This window comes from Rhinatrema bivittatum, chromosome 4 (assembly GCF_901001135.1).
Source record: "Rhinatrema bivittatum chromosome 4, aRhiBiv1.1, whole genome shotgun sequence".
Classification (NCBI taxonomy): Eukaryota; Metazoa; Chordata; class Amphibia; order Gymnophiona; family Rhinatrematidae; genus Rhinatrema; species Rhinatrema bivittatum.
Genome location: NC_042618.1, coordinates 312,648,373 through 312,665,782, shown reverse-complemented (window position 1 = coordinate 312,665,782; position 17,410 = coordinate 312,648,373). Strand labels below are relative to the sequence as shown.

The following is a 17,410-nucleotide window of genomic DNA, read 5'->3' as shown; positions in this document are numbered from 1 at the left end:
AGTGACTGCCACCAAAAATATGATCTTCCAGGTCAGGTACTTCAGGTCATAGGTGTGCAGTGGCTCAAAAGGAGCTTTCATCAGCTGAGCTAACACCACGTTGTGGTCCCAAGACACAGCGGGAGGCCTTAAGGGAGGCTTCAATTGAAGAAGGCCCTGCATGAAGCATACAACTATAGGCTGTACAGAGATGGGCGTACCATCTACACCTTGGTAGTATGTGCCAACTGCTCTGAGATGAACTCTAACGGAGTTGATCTTTAAGTCAACCTCCAATAGGCATAGGAAGCAGTCAAGCAGTTTTTGTATGAGGCAGGAGAACAGATCTAGGGCCTTCTGCTCACTCCACACAGAAAACCTCCTCCACTTCAGTCCATAGGACTTTCTAGTGCAAGGCTTTCCAGAAATCACTAGGACCTGAGACACATCCTCTGAAAGAGCAAGCGGCTGCAAGATTAACCTCTCAATACCCAGGCTGTGAGTAATAGGACCTGAAGTTTGGGATGCTGCAGTCTGCATTGATCTTGCACGATGAGATCTGGGGAAGTCCCTAGACTGAATGGTTTTCCGGATGAACAGCTCCCACAGGAGTGGAAACTAGACCTGTCTCGGCCAATGAGGGGCTATGAGAATCATAGTCCCCCTGTCCTCGCGAAGCTTCAAGAAAGTCTTTGCCACTAAGGGAATCGGAGGATATGCATACAGAAGACCCTTGCCCTAAAAGCGGGTAAGGGCATCTGAGACTGGTTTGCCTTCTAACCTGTACAAGGAGCAGAACCGAGGCACCTTTCTGTTGCAGAGGGGCAAACAGATTTACATCCGGGCTTCCCCTAGAGGCAGAATATCAAATTTGCTAGCCCCTGGTCCAGGGAACACTCGCTGAGTCTGAAGGCTTGACTCAGCCTATCTGCTACCACGTTCTCTATCCTGGCCAGGTACATGGCCCTGAGCACTATCCCTTGGGATAGTGCCCACGACAAGATCTGGACCGCTTCCTAACAAAGAAGGTACAATCCCATGATTCCCTGCTTGTTGACATACCACATGGCTACTTGGTTGGTGTGGATCAGGACAACTTTGTTGGACAGCTGATCTCTGAAAGCCCATAGCACGTACCGGATTACCCAAAACTCCAGGAAGTTGATTTGACAAAAGCGTTACTGGGCGAACCAGAAACCTTGAGTGTTGAGCCCATCTACATGAGCTCCCCAGCCCAGGATGGATGCATCCGTGGTTAGGACCATTTGGGTAGGGGGACTTTGAAACGAGATTCCCTGATCCAGATTTGAAAGTACCTGCCACCAGGACAATGAATCCCGGAGAGATAGGGTGACTCGGATGCAATCCTGAAGGCTCCGAGTGGCCTGGCACTACTGCAACCTCAGGGTCCATTGGGCTCTGTGCATGTGTAAACATGCCAAGGGAATGACATGGATGATTGCAGCCATATGGCCCAACAACCTCAACACATGCAGGCCAACAACTGCAGGCTCTGTTGGATCTCTATCATGATGGCTGTGAAGGTAGCAGGAAGTTCTTGGCCTGAGCCGTGTCTAGCAGGGCTCTATAAAGTCCAATTGAGGTGACGGGCTGAGATGGGATTTTGGGTAGTCGAGAATAAACCCTAGTGACCAACATCCAAATGGTCAAACGCATGGACATGATGGCCCCAGCCTGAGATGTGTTCTTGACTAGCCAATCATCCAGATATAGGAAAACGTGCACTCCCAGCCTGGAGAGGTGCTCAGTCACCATGGCTAGGCATTTCATGAAGACTCATGGGGCAGATGCGAGCTCAAATAGCAACACCCAGTACTGGAAGTGATTTCCCACCACAAACTGGAGATACTTCCTGTGACCGGGGAAGATCTCAATATGAGTGTCTCTCCTTTATGTCAAGGGAGCGTAGCCAGTCCCCTTTTTGTAAAAGGGGGACAAGGTGTCCTTTTCTTTTCTTAGAAACTTGTTCTAGGCCCTTAGGTCTAGGATGGGACAGAGTCCTCCTGTTCTCTCTTTGGAATCAGGAAGTACCTGGAGTAGAATCCCCGTTCTCTCTTTCCCTGGTAGTATGGGCTCAACCACTCTGGCTGTTAAGGAGGAGGAGAGCTCTACTAGTAGTACCTCCTGATGCACTACCAACCTGCAACATGGGCATGGAGGGCAATTTGGTGGGACACCCAATAGATTCAATTGGTACCCTTGGTGGATGAGGGACCAAACTCACTGGTCCGAGATTATACTGGGCTACTGGTTCGTAAAGAACCACAGCCTGCTATGGCATCCCTCACTCACCTCCAAAGAGATTCTCTCCAGTACACAGCACATCAGCAAGTTGATCCTGTACCTCTGGTCGGAGATCAAAGGCCCACAGCTATACCATTCTGCGGGTGCAGAGACCCACTGTAGAGACTCTTGACGCCATTTCGAAAACATCGTAGATCACATGAACTTTGTGTTTTTTGCCCTCCAAGCCCTTATGCACCAGTGACATGAGGGTGTTCTGCTGCAGTTGAGGCAGCTGCTCAACCACATCCTGCACCTGCTTCCAAATGTGCTGTCAGTGCTGGCTCATGTAGAGCTGGTAGGAGGCAATGTGGGCAAAAAGCATGGTGCCTTGAAATACTTTCCTCCCAAGAGCGCCCATCGTTCTAGCATCATTCCCCTGGGCACCGAAGAATGAGTCCAAGAGCGCGTGGCTCTCAAGGGCGGATTTGACCGCTACCAACTAGTGGGACAGCTGACGCCTATTGAATCCGGCAGCCTTCTGGACGAGGTAAACCCCGTTTGCCTACTTATTGACAGGAGGCACTGCGATGGGGTCTTCCCAAATACTCAGCAGCAACTCCTTAAGGATCTCGTATACTGGGACCACCAAGATCGCCTTAGGAGGCTCCACAAACTGCAGGATCTCAAGCATTTTGTGCCTGGCATCCTCCTTCACCAATAACTGAAAAAGGATGGCTTCACCATCACCCTCACAAACCCTGCGAAGGTCAAGTCCTCAGGCGGAGACTTCCTTTGCTCCTCTGGAGGAGAAGGGTCTGAAGGGAGGCCCTCTGAGCCTCAGAGGATGATTCCAAAAAGTCATCGCCCAAGGGGTTCATAGGGTTCCTCATCCTCACTGATGAGGACATGGGATAGGTCCTAGATACTCAGCCTACATCCAGCGGTGCAGGCACTGGAAGAGCTGGATGGGGGCGGCAGGCCTCGGCACCTCCGCTGGCCTCTATGGAGCTTCCTCCTCTAAGGAACTGGCAACAACCACTGTATCAGTAGGGGGGAGGGGGACCTTGGTGCCCCATTGGGCATTGATGCTGATTGGGAACCAAACGCCAACTGGGTCGGTAATGCACCAATGAGTATGTTGAGCTTCTCCAGAAGCGGTTCAAGGACAGGCAGCACCGGGTCCGATGTCATCAGTGCCACAGGACAAACTCAGCAGCGCCCAGTCTACCACTAGCTGGACTCGATGCTCCAGTTCCTCCTCAAATGTTGCAGATGCCAACACTGACAGGGAGGAAGGAGGGGTAGCCAAATCTTCTTCAGACCCTCAAGGTGGATTAGTGACTGGCATCAGGCTGGTGGAGACTGTTGCAGACCCCCGGCACTGATGGAGGACTGACAGTCCTTGCTGCAGGGTCGCTTTGGGGGCATCACAGCAAAAGCCAGTGCATCCCCATGCCCAGCACTGTCCATCAACAAGGACTGGTGCCGATGCTTCTTCAGTTTCCCTCGATACTTTGCCTGGGGTCCTTCCCTGGTGCAGAGGCTGATGATGAGGAACCAGACATCCTCGCCCTACCAGTGACATTGATGGAACTGACGGGCCCACCAATGTCAATGGCTCAGTGTCCATTGATGTGGCTCCTTGATTCTTCAATGTTTATGCCGCCGGCATGAACTTCTTCGACCCAAAGAGCTGCTCCATTTTGTCGAGTCGAAGCAGATGACCCTTCAGGGTCATCTGGACCTATAAGCAGCAAACCCAGATGTCATGCGATGCACCTAAGCAGGGACACATCTTATGCGGATCCATAATGGACATGGTCCTTGGGCACCAGGGGCATCACTGAAAACCTTACGTGCCCTTGACAGTAAAAAAAAAAAAAAAAAAAAAAAAGGCACCAAAGGAAGACTATGGCAACAGGGCGGCGATGGCCAGCAGGCACTGATGCACCCCCCCCCCCCACCATGAGAAAATCGACCACAAAAGGAAACTTACCTGAATCACCAAAAACCCTGACTAGGAGACACTACAGGAGAGCACAGAGGGGGACCCGGCGATGGAAAGAGAAAAAGTCTGCGAAAAATGCAAGAAAAACTACGTTTTCCACAAGGCCAAAAAACAGCCAACATGAGCTCACCTACTCCACGGTGCTTACAGCTCCATGGAAAGAGACTGGAGAGGGATCCCACATGGCCACATGGTATAGGGCATGCTCACTGTGTCTTGTCAAAGTTGTAGAAACTTTGACCTAAGTTTTCCACATCGGGATTCCATCTGATAATGTCACCCATGTGTGAGAACTACCATCCTGTTTGTCCACTGAGAGCAGAATACCTTGTTTGTCCTCACTGAAAACTATTTCCCTTCCTGGGCAAAACTGTATTGTACTGGAGTTTACATTAGAGGAAGGAAAGAAATAATCAGGCAACAGCTGTATTTCCCAACCAGTGAGCCACATCACGCTAATGTGCTATGGCGAAAGTGCAGATGTGCCACAAAAAGATTCCAACAAGAAGAATTGAGACACGGCCGCAGTCTATATTCTCTCTCTCTCCTGGCCTGCAGGATGTCCTTCCTGCCAGCAGGAGGAGAAGAGTTGGAGAGGAGCACTTATCTGCTGCTACTTTCCCCTCTGCAATTGAAACTGCACAGGCCCTGTGTCTTGCGAAACCTGTTGGCCCATGCAGTTCTGATTGCAGAGAGCAGAGGAGGAAGTAGCAGCACCAATTAAGCATTGCTGATAGATGTCTACCAGTTCCAGGACATAGGGTAGAGAAGGGACAACTGAATATGCCAGGGGGAGGGAGAGGGGTGGAGAGGGAAAGAGAAGGTGATGACACACCCTGGGGGTGGGGGGTAGAAGGAGAGAGGAAAAGGAAGGTAATGATCGAACAGGGGGTTGGGGGGGATGGAGGAAGAGAGAAGATGATGCTGCCAGGGGATGGGGGAGAGGAAGGGAAGAGAAGATGTGATGCTGCCAAGGGAGGAGGATGATGCAGGGGGTGGGCAGAGGAGGAAAGGGAAGGGAGGAGGTGGTGATGATCATACTGGGAGGGGTGGGGAGAAGAGAGAAAGTGATGATGCCTAGGGGGAAGGGGGAGAAGATGATTGATGCCTAGTGGGTTGGGGTAAAGAGGAAGATGAGGATGAGGATACGGTGATGATGTTTGGGGGTGGCAGAAGAAAGAAGGGAGGATAAGGTGGTGATGCCTTGAGAGAAGAGGGAAGGGAAGAGAAGAGAAACAAAAATGATGGCGAAGGTGATAGTGTGCCACGATGAAGTAAAACGAAGTAAAACCTGTGCCGGGTGTGCCACAACACAAAAAAGGTTGGGAACCATTGGACTAAAGTAAATCAGAAAGAAGCCTCTTACTAGTTCAGCTATTGAGCTGTTTCTTTTTTGCTCAGATTTATGATTCAGGATTTGGAGTCTGAGGGCCACCATTGAACTCATATTACTAGCAATTATAACATGGTTGTAATATCATGGAATGGTATTTACTATTTATGGACATTTGATATCCCACTTTTTTACCAAGAATAACCTCAAGGTAGATGAAAACAAAATTTTAAAACAGATAATGTAATTTGAATTACTATATATCAAATTCACAGCTTAGTAGCAATGTGTTTCTTTTTAAAATGTTATATTCAACTTATATACCTTATAAAATTATGACCTGATCAATAAATTAATTAAATAAATTGAAATAGGAGTTTTAAATAGAGATTATATACAGTTACTGACACAGGATGGTTAGAAATACAGGAACATAGCAAAAAATCTCTCTCTAATAAGTGAGCACTTTAAATTTGGTCATTCATATATATAGATATATCTAAGACCAAAAAAATATTGGGCAATGACAAATTTAAGGTGCTCACTTATTAGTAGAGAAAGAATCTCATACAAGATGAGACAGTAAGTCAGGGCAGTAGTGTTGAATATTTATTAAAAATACGTACTACATTAACAAATGAACATAAAATAAATGAACACTCTTCTATTACAGCCTCTGACAGTATATTATCAATACTGCACAATTCACATCATGCTTACATCCAAAAAATTATAAAACCATTCACATAAACCAATAATTAAACATTGTTGTGATATTGTTTAAATGAAACATATGGGTAAAACATTTATACAAAAAACCCCCAGTAGAAACAGAAAACGAGATATAGGAGAACATTTATATATGAATAACTTGTAACAACCCCAAATCCTGGGCTACCCACTCTTAGATCCTAAGCATGACTATAGTGTCTATATAATGCATAACTGATGTTTATGAAAGGATGAGTTATATCTCCATGAATACCCAATGCTTTTAAATCAAAGCAGTGCTCTTCGTCTCTCAGGAGTGATGTAAGATCCCCAACAAGGCCCTTGTTTCACAGATGGTCGCTTCCTCAGGGGAAACCAATCCAAGGAAAAAGAGAGAAGACAATGAAGGCTCTAAAGAAAGACGTCACACGGAGTGATTAGTGCCCGCAAAACCTCACAAAAATAGGTTCTTAAAGCTTCAGTAAACAAGTAATCCTAGAAGAAAAGGACTTACATGGATCTTCAGAAGGAGCATTTCTGTGCCAAGGTGAGACTTAGATGTTCGTAAATGGAAGCATACCAGTATCTGTACATTGTATAACTTAATTTGAAGCTGGTTAATCAAATACTAATCAAAAGAAATTGTAGCATCTTTTGCTTTTTGAAAGATACAGATACTGGGGATTTTCCCATTTATGATCAGAACACTTCCCAGGCCAGTGCATCATTTGAGTGTATATTTTTCACCAAATCAACAGTGCGCTGCAGACATAGCTGAATATTATTATATCTTGAACTTGGTTCTTGGGATAATACAACTTTTGAGCAATGCTGTGTATTTCTTGCTTACATGAACTCTGTAGATCTTTTCCTGGTCTAGCAGGTCTCGCTTATTCGATTGCTTGTTTTGTTTTGTCAACTTCAAAAAAGGCCGGGATGCATAGGATTGGCTAAAGTTCGCTTTTTATTTGTTTTTATCGTTTAGCTCCCATTTTTCTTGGTTTCATAGGGTCTTTAATAGTATCTTTTTAAAAATTTCAGGCAATTGAGTCTTATTTTAAAAGCTATTTCAGGCACTTGAGTTCTATTCTAACATTGTTTTAAAACATTTTTACTTACTCATGCATTTTTCTTGTGATTAGTTTTCAGTTAACCAGCTTCAAATTAGTTATACGCTTCCATTCTCCAACATCTAAGTCTCACCTTCTCTCCTGAAGAGTCATGCAAGTCCTTTTTTTCTAGGACTACTTCTTTACTGAAGCTTTAAGAACCTATTTTTGTGAGGTTTTGCAGGCATTAATGGCTCCGTGTGACATCATTGTTTTCTTTCTCTTTTCTTAGATTGATTTCTCCTGAGGAAGCCGGCATTGGTGAAACAAGGACCTTGTTGGGGGATCTTACATCACTCCTGAGAGACATAGTGCACCGCTTTGATTTAAAAGTGTTCAGTATTCATGGAAATATAACACATCCTTTCATAAACATCAGTTATGCATTATATAGACTATCATGCTTAGGACTTAAGAGCAGGGTACCCAGATTTTGGGATGATTACAAGTTATCACATGTTCTCATATCTCATGTTTTCTAAGGGTTTCTAGTGGGGGGGGGGGCTTTGTATAAATGTTTTATACATATGTTTCATTTAAACAATATCACAACTATGTTTAATTACTGATTTATGAGAAGAGTTTTATACATTTTGGATTTAAGATGTGAATTGTGCAGCATTGATATTAATATATAGTAAGATGCTGTAATAGAAATGTGTTCATTTATTTTATGTTCATTTGTTAATAAAGTACAAATGTTAATGAACATTCAACACTAGTGCTCTGACTTATTGTCTCATCCCATATGAGATTCTTTGGGATGAACTTATTCCAATTGTAATTATTTCCATAAGCCTAATCCATGTACATATGAGTATAGCTATTTTTTCTCAAGAAATGTTAAGGTCCAGATTTGATTCTACATTGGTTTTGATTTTGTGAAACATTTACCTTTGGACTATCTCCACCCGAAGCTTCCTTGTCATTTTCTGACTGTGAATTGTCAGCTATTAAATGCAGTTCGGATGAGATTACACGGCCCATTTTGTACCCTGAAGAGCCTGCACCACGGGGGCTAGATGGGCAGGAGTTTGCAGCACTGTAGAACATAAAAAGAGGTTTCCAGTATTTTGTTAAAATGCATTAACCAATAATATTAAGCAACTTAGTTAATCCTCTTCTCACTAGGATGTAATTAGGTCATTTGAGAGTATACAGCAACACTGGAGACATCCTGAATGCCATCAATTTGAAAAAGGGTCCAAATATATTTTGTACACTATTTTTGTAAAATATTAGCTGTTAACATGAAAGCAATATAGGGTTCTAATTAGGAGTTTATTACTTCTCAAGAGCAGTTTTACATTTCATATTCAGAAATTTAAAAAAAAATCCTCTAAAAAATAAATAAAATAAAAGCATAAATATTTCTATTTAAACACTTGAGATCCACTGCCAGGATTCTCCCTTTTCTTCCGTGTCTCCAAACCCTTTTTCTCCAATTAACTGAGCTCATTCCTTTTTGAGCAGCTCATGATTAGCAGCGAGAGGAATTAGAACCCAGGAATGAAACCCCTAGGCCCAAAATTAAAGAGGACCATGAGGCACTTTCATTAACTTTCATATTCCCCTATAATTAAAATGAACAGCACAATTATATATGAATAGCAGAGTTCTAGTTAATCATAGTAACATAGCAATCGATGGCAGAAGAAGATGGACATGGCCCATCCAATCTGCCCAGCAAGGAGTTTAGGGTTGTAACTGCCACCTTGTGGAAGTTACCCATATGCCTTCTCTTTAGGGTTATAACTCATACTTCTTGCACATTTCAACATTTGCAGAAAGTATGTGGAACAGCTGTGTTAATACCTTTTCCTCAGTGTACAGGGTTGAATAAGACTATAATCTAATTACAATTAACTTTGAGGACAATATTCAGCAGAGAGAGACGTGCTTAAGATAACTTGCTAAAATGTAGCTGGCCAAGCTGTTTCTTCCTACTGCCCTCCCATTTTATCATTAATTTTACTCCTGCTGTAAAAAGTCACTGTCATATGGCAGCCTCCAATTATAAACAGCAACATGGCTTAGATTTATTTTTCTACCTCAATTGTGCATAGAGAGCCATTTTACACCACTGGTTGTGTGACTCCATCCTCTCCTGTTTCAGATGCACAGAGGCTGGTTCTAGGATTCTGCCATATCGTCTTTATGCTGTAATTCCAAATCTGAAATAGTAACCACCCCACCTACCCCAACTATGAAAAAGTCCACAATTCTAACTGCAGAAGGAAAGCTAACAAATTAGAATTACAAATGGTCTTTACTTAATGTAGCAACAGAGCATACATTTCTCTAAAATTAGTATAATTAGTCATTTACATATATGTTTACATGGTTATGCTAACTATGCAGTCTCTGAATAAAATACAGTGCAAAACCACGCATGGGGAGTTAAGCTGGTTGGTGATATTGATTTATAAAAGAAATAGTTCATGGGTTTTTAAATATTCTAAGTGCACTAATCATGCACAAGTTTTGATACATAAGTTATTCTGTACTAGTATTATATAAATAGGGACCTTCATTTTTATTTTATTTATCAGGGTTTATTATGACAAGAACAAAAACAAGAGAAAATCAGTGGAAAAATGTGACTCATTTTTCTGGTTCAATCAAGTTTTTGTTGGGTGGACAAAAGCCAAAACAATAAAACAAGTAGATTCTCCCATTCACCAGCATCCCTCTCTCTACCCCAAATCCCCAGCTAAGCATGTCCTTTTCTCTCCCCACACCCTCAACGAGAATCTCTTTTCTCCATCCCCTATTGCAACAGCATTCATCCTTAGTAGTGACGCCAGGTTTCCCTTCTCTCTTTCAACAGCATGCTTGCTGAGGCTCCTGTGCTGTGCAGCACTGCACTTTTTTTTTTTTTTTGCAGGGCCAGGGAACCTGCCAGCATGTGCTTCTGGTGGGCATGGTCTGCTTCAAATGCTGCATTAGTGGCACCAAGCAACAGGCACTTTTGGCTGCTTAGGGAGAGGAGGGACTTCAAACGTCATGTCTGACTCTGCAGCACTGGAGAGCTAGCGTTTTTGCTGGTGGGGGCACTTTAATCAGCCTAAAAGTAGGGTGAAAACCGGTTTAAATCAATTATCACTTTTGGAAAAATCTGGGAATTTATGGGTACAAATCAGTTTAAACTGAAAACAAAGGACCCTATATATAAATCAGAAACATTCATTTTAGTTCCTGGTTTTTTTTTTTAAACTACATATGGGGCACTCATGTTCACAATTCAATGTATTATCTGAACATGCCCACCTGGGTTCCAGCTGAACAATGAAGAACATGCCATAGTGGGTTAGATCGAAGGGTAATCAATCCTTGTATCCTGTTTCCAACAGTTACCAATCCAGATTACAAGTACCTGTCAAGATCCCAAACAGATAGATCCCATGCTAACACCCAGGAATACATAGTGTCTTTCCTCAAGTCTACCTGGTTAATAGTTTATGGATTTATCCTCCAGGAAGTTGTCCAAACCTTTTTTTAAACCCAGCTATAATAACTGACTTTAGCATATCCTCCTTCAATGAATTCTACAACTTATCTGTATGCTGAGTGAAAAAGAATTTCTCAGATTTGTTTAAATGTGCTACTTACTAACTTCATGGAATGTCCCCTAGTCTTTATACTTTTTGAAAGAGTAAATAAATTCATATTTACTTATTCTATTTCACTCTCTTCTCCAAGATGAATAGTCCTAACCTCTTTAGCCTTTCCTTATAAGGGAGCCATTCTATCCCCTTTATCATTTTGGTCACCCTTCTTTGTACCTTTTCCAGTTCAACTATACATATTTTTTTTTTAGATGTGACAACCAGAACTGCACAGTGTACTCTAGGTGCAGTCTCACCATTTATTTATTTAGAACTTTTATATACCGATATTCATGTAAAAAATTACATATCACTTCGGTTTACAGCAAAATGAGAGAAGCATGAATGAATGCATTACATCAAACAAGAGATACAGGTAACTGGGATCAACGGTACAAATAAATAATAAGCTCTTCCTGAGAGCATGAGATTAAAAGACACAGTGTCATGTTACTAAGAGGTTAAAAGACGCAGTGTCATGTTACTAAGGTACATAACAGGGGGAACAAAAGCTAACATTGCTAGGACGATAATGAAGCGATAGTATTAAGGCATTCTCTAGTTTATTCTCCATTCCTTTCCTAATAATTCCTATCATTCTACTTGCTTTTCTGACCACAGCATACTGAGCCAAGGATTTCAAAGTATTGTCCACAATGACGCCCAGATCCTTTTCCCTAACATGGAACCAAACCATGAACTACAGTGTCCATTACTTTTTCTTATGTGCATCACATTGTACTTGTCCATATTAAATTTCATCTGCCATCCCAGTCTTGCAAGGTTCTCCTGCAATTTCTCACAAATGGCTTGTGATTTAACGCCTCAAAATAATTGTGTCATATACAAATTTGATCACCTCACTTGTTGCCCTTTTCCCAATCATTTATAAATATACAAGCCGTTAAGCCCGTTAAAACGGGCTACATCCCTCTGTCTCTCACCTCCCCCTCATTCTCTCTCCCCTCACTCTTTACCACCCCCTACCTACCTCCCTCTCACCCACTCCTCCCTCTCCTCTCACCCACTCCCTCCCCTCTCCTCTCACTCACTCCCTCCCCCCTCCCTCTCACTCACACTCAGTCCCACTCACTCACACTCAGTCCCACTCACTCTCCCTAGTCCCCACTCTCTCCCTCTCCCCTCAATCCCCTCAGTCCCCACTCACTCTCCCTCAGTCCCCCTCCCTCCCCCTCCCCCTCAGTCCCACTCCCTCTCCCTCAGTCCCCTCCCTCTCCCTCAGTCCCACTCCCTCCCCACTCCATCCCTCATCCCACTCCCTCCCCCCTCTCCCTCTCAGCCCTCCCCCCTCCCTCATCTCCCTCCCTCTCCCACTCCCTCTCTCCCTCCCTCTGTCCCCCTCCCTCTCCCCTCCCTCTGTCCCACTCCCTCTCTCCCTCCCTCTGTCCCACTCCCTCTCCCCTCCCTCTGTCCCACTCCCTCCCCCTCTCCTCTCCCCCCTCCCATCCCTCTCCCCTCCCTGTCACTCCCCTTCACCCTCCCCTCCTCTCCCCCCAGTCTCTTCACTCAGTCCCCCTCAGCCACTCAGTCCACTCCCTCCCTCCCTCTCACTCAGTCCCACTCCCTTCCTCAGTCCCACTCCCTTCCTCAGTCCCACTCCCTCCCTCTCACTCAGTCCCACTCCCTCTCTCCTCCCCTCTCACTCAGTCCCTCCCTCTCTCTGTCAGTCCCTCCCTCTCTCTGTCAGTCCCTCCCTCTCTCTCTCCTCCCTCGCTGCCACCGCCGCCGCCCGCCACCGCCGCCGCCACCCGCCGCCGCCACCCGCCGCCGCCACCCGCCGCCGCTGCCACCCGCCGCCGCTGCCACCCGCCGCCGCTGCCACCCGCCGCCGCTGCCACTCGACGCCGCCATTTTTTTTCGGCTCAGACCGACGTGCTCGCCCGCACATGCGCGGTAGAGCTGGTCTCTACTGCGCATTTGTGGCACGTCGGTCATCCTTCGTTTATTAGGTAGGATATTAAAAAGCAACAGTCCCAGTACAGATCCCCGAGGCATTCCACTGTTTACTTTTCTCCACTGAGAAAACCAACCATTTAGCCCTTCCCTGTTTCCTATCTTTTAACCAGTTTGCTATCCACAATAGGACATTGTCTTCTTTCCCGTGACTTTTTCATTTTCTCAGGAGCCTCTCATGGGGGACTTTATCAAATGCCTTCTGAAAATCCAAATACACTATATCCACCAGCTCACCATTATCCACGTTTATTGATGCCTTAAAAAAAAAAAAAATGTAGTAGATTGGCATGGCATTGTCTTCCTTTGTGTAAATCCATACTGGCTATGTCTCATTAAACCATGTCTTTCTATATGTTCTATGATTTTGTTCTTTAGAATAGTTTCTACAATTTTTCCCAGCAGTAAAGTCAGACTTACCGTTCTATAGTTTCCTGGATCACCCTGGAACCCTTTTTGAAAGATCGGCGTTAAATTGGCTACCTTCCAATCTTCAGGTACAATACATTTTAATGATAGGATACAAATTTCTAGTAACAGATCTGCAATTTAATTTTTTATTTCTTTCAGAACTCTGGGATGTAAGCTATTTGGTCCAGGCAATTTGCTACTCTTTAGTTTATCAACCTGCCTTGTTACGTCTTTCAGGTTCACTGTGATTTGTTTCACTGCTTTTAAATCACCACCATTAAATACCATTTCTGGAATGGGTGTCTCCCCAACATCCTCTTTATCAAAAACCGAAACAAAATTCATTTAGTCTTTCGCTATGGCCTTGTTTTCCCTAAATACCCATTTAGCATCTCAATCATTTAACAGTCCAATCAACTCCCTGGCAGGCATCCTACTTCAGAAACATTTTAAAAAGATTGTATTATGAGTTATTGCCTCTATGGTCAGCTCCAACATTATGAGCTAGTTTATCCTGAAGAAAGTTCACTCCTGCCACTGGAAGCATGCATCTAGAACAGAGCTTCTCAAACATTTATTTTATATCACGCATACTTTCATACCCGCTGGTCACTGGACATGAGACTGTGAAAATGCCAGGAAATGTACTTTTAACTAAATTGAAAAGTAGTATCTTTCATCCCTCCAAGGGCCAACCCTAATAGCATTCTTTTTCTCTCTAAACCCAAACCCCCTCAAGATACAATCCCAATGTTCTCCCTAATGCCCAGTGTTCCCTTTAAGGATTGTTTGCTGTGTGCAAAAATTTAAGAGAGCAAACATTTTGGGTTACCTTACCCCTGTATACACTTTCTTTGATGCAAAAAAAAACAAAAAACAAAAAAAAACTATCACTTTTATGCTCACAGCAACCAAGTCCTTCAAGGGAACACTGGCTAAGTCCATCCCTTACTTAAAATAATCACCTAATATCTAACAGCAGTGAAAATAAAATGTGTATGAAAAAATATTTTCAGCAATGTTTTCTGCATGCCAGTGAAATTAATAAAGAGCAAACTGTTAAAATAGAAATGAAAAGGGATGACCATAATGCTGTAAAAACCAGTGATAAGAAAAGCCATCATTTTCACAGCAAGAATTAACATTATGCAAGACAGACCCTCACACCAAAACAAAAGAGAAAGGCCATAAAGTATAAATAAAGAATGTGCCAACAAAAACCGAACTGGAAACCACAAGCCCGACTGAACATCATTCCTCACAAAACATCAAGCAATAAAATGAAGACATAAAACATTCATAATATTAAAATCATGCTAATAAAAAAATAAATATTAAAATAGCCAACAAAAATCTAATTAAAAAAAAACCCAAAAGCTTGTTACAAATTTCCCAAAATATTAATAAAATATTTCAAAACAGCAGAAACTACCACCACCCAAAAATTAAAATAAGGATTTTAAAAACTCCTGCTTGCCATACCTGTGATCTTTTGATTTCTACTCACCATGAGATTGTCATGGACTGGGGAGGGAGAGCCACACAAACTCTCTTCTCTTTCTCATACATATACATGACATTCATTTCTCTCACACACTTCCTCTCTCATATACATTACCTATGCTCTCACATACACAGGCTCTTTCTACCTCAGACATGTGTGCACGTGCCTGAGAGCCTGTATGTGACAGTCTTTCACAGCCATGCACGCTCACACAGGCACATACACACAAGGTGGCTCCCAATCTTTCCCACACAGGCAGATACACACAAGGTGGCTCCCAATTTCTCTCTCTCATACAGGCACATACACACAAGGTGGCTCCCAATTTCTCTCTCTCATACAGGCAGATACACACAAGGTGGCTCCCAATTTCTCTCTCACAGGCATAATACACACAAGAAGGCTCCCAATCTCTCCTCTCTCTTACTCACAGGCATACTTTATTTATTTAGATTTTTATATTCTGCTTTTCGCCCTTTTTTCAGCATGTCAAAGCATATTACATTCAGGTACTGTAGGTATTTCCCTACCCCCAGAGGGCTTACAACCTATGACCTGGATTTTCCAATGGCGAAGCCTCTCTGTATTCGGCGGTAATGGGTGGGGGGGGGGGGGGGGGTCGAAGCGGGGGGCAGGCTTGCGAAAGCCGGCAGCAATCGCAACACTGCGGTGCTTTTGCTGCCGGCTTTCGCACCCAATAGCACCATCGTAAAAGGTGGTGATATTGGGCACGCTACTAGCTATGATAAGGGGCCTTACCTTTTCGCCATCAGCGACGTTTCCACGGTGTCCGCCCCAACGCCACCCCAACTCCTCCTCTTCCGGTACTGACACCACCCCGATCTAGGTATCACACACGAAAAGGCGCGAAAAGTCCCTTTTTTGCATGCGATAGGGTTAGAAAATAACCCTCTAAGTTTGTACTTAGATTGTAAGCCCTGTCTCACAGGCGCACACACACAAGCAGGCTCCCAGTCTCTCTCTCGCAGGCACTCACACACAAGCAGGCTCCCAATCTCTCTCTCCCTGGGATGGGCAGGCAGCAACAGTTACCTCCTTGGACCCATGCACACACACACACAAGCTCTCACATATGCTATTGCTCACACACACAAACTTTCACACATTATTGCTCTCACACACACAGACACCTTTTGCCCACAACTTCTCACATATGCTATTGCTCACACACACACACACACACAAACTTTCACACGTTATTGCTCACACACACACAGACACCTCTTGCCCACAACTTCTCACATACGATACTGCTCACACTCACACAAGCTCTCACACTATCTCTCTCTTTCCGCCGAATGTGCATTTTTCCGGCGGCCGTAGTCTCCTCTCTGGCCACAGCCACCTCTCTTCCACTGTATGGATCAACCTCGCCACCTTTTCTCTTCGGCTGCACGGCCTGGACTCTACTGGGAACCTTCTTTCTTATGCTGCGTGGCATGGACTCAACCGGGAATCTTCTCTCTTTGGCTGCGCGGCCTGGACTCAAACGGGAACTTTTTTTCTTCAGCTGTGCGGCCCAGGCCCATTCAATAGCCTTCTCTTTTAAGCTGCATGGGTCGGGCCTGACACGGAAGCCTTCTCTTGGGCCACACAGCCGGGCCCGATGCAGCAATCTTTTGTTTTCAGCCGTGGGGCCCAGATCCACTTAGCAGCTTTTTTTCTTTGGCCTGGGCCCAGATGAGCCACTGAAACTCTGGGCACTGAGCTTAAAACTTGGGGCGTGGGCCCAGTGTGCCTGGTGCTAAAGATGCCCTTGCTGCAGTGCAACACTACTTAGGAGAAAAAAGGGGGGAGAAGGGAGACTGCTCCGGTACACCAGTATTAAGAAGCTATGATCTACAACATGAGAATCCTGAGGGACTCTCAGCCAGTTGGGTTTTCAGGAAATCCACAATGAATATGCATGACAAATTTGCATGCAATGGAGGCACTGCATGCAAATCATTCATATGAATATCCTGAAAATCTAACCCAATATACATTACTGTTGGCATGTACCTCATGTTCTACGATGGCGTGTATTACTGTGATTATGTCATTTGGCCACTGCGCATTAAGCAGATACTCCCAAGTAGTAACAGACAGCTCATTCCAAGACAAGCAAGCTCAGAGTCCATTGGCATGTAAAACTTCCAGGAATGGTACTGTCACTTAGCTCAAACCTTGAGCATCAGCATTCCTTTGAAGCAATGTATCTCTTCTCCATGGATCTGCTGTGTTTGTAAAGATTGCATGTTGCACACTGGCTTTCACAAGCACCTAAAATACATGAACCGCATCTGTCATTCTTGATTGTGTGAAACAACTGCATTCAATGTATACAGAAACAGGTGTTCTTAGGTCAGCTACCTAAGCAATCACCATCAAGTTTCTTTGAACACAAATATTTGGACAATTCTCTTAGTAGCTGGCAGAATCGCTATAGGCAGCTTTAACTGAATTCTCCCTACAGTGGCGGTTTCAAACCAGAAGGATATGTCCAACTTGAAAATGACACGTAAA

General features: G+C 44.2%; 1 protein-coding gene across 1 annotated transcript in view; it reads right to left on the bottom strand.

Annotated features, from left to right (window-relative positions):
• Positions 1-17,410, bottom strand: part of FOXK2 (forkhead box K2) — a 281,644-nt gene that overhangs the window by 107,823 nt on the left and 156,411 nt on the right. The window contains exon 3 of the mRNA XM_029600265.1: positions 8,282-8,429. Coding sequence (XP_029456125.1) covers positions 8,282-8,429 — 148 coding nt within the window. The remainder of the gene's footprint in view (positions 1-8,281; positions 8,430-17,410) is intronic.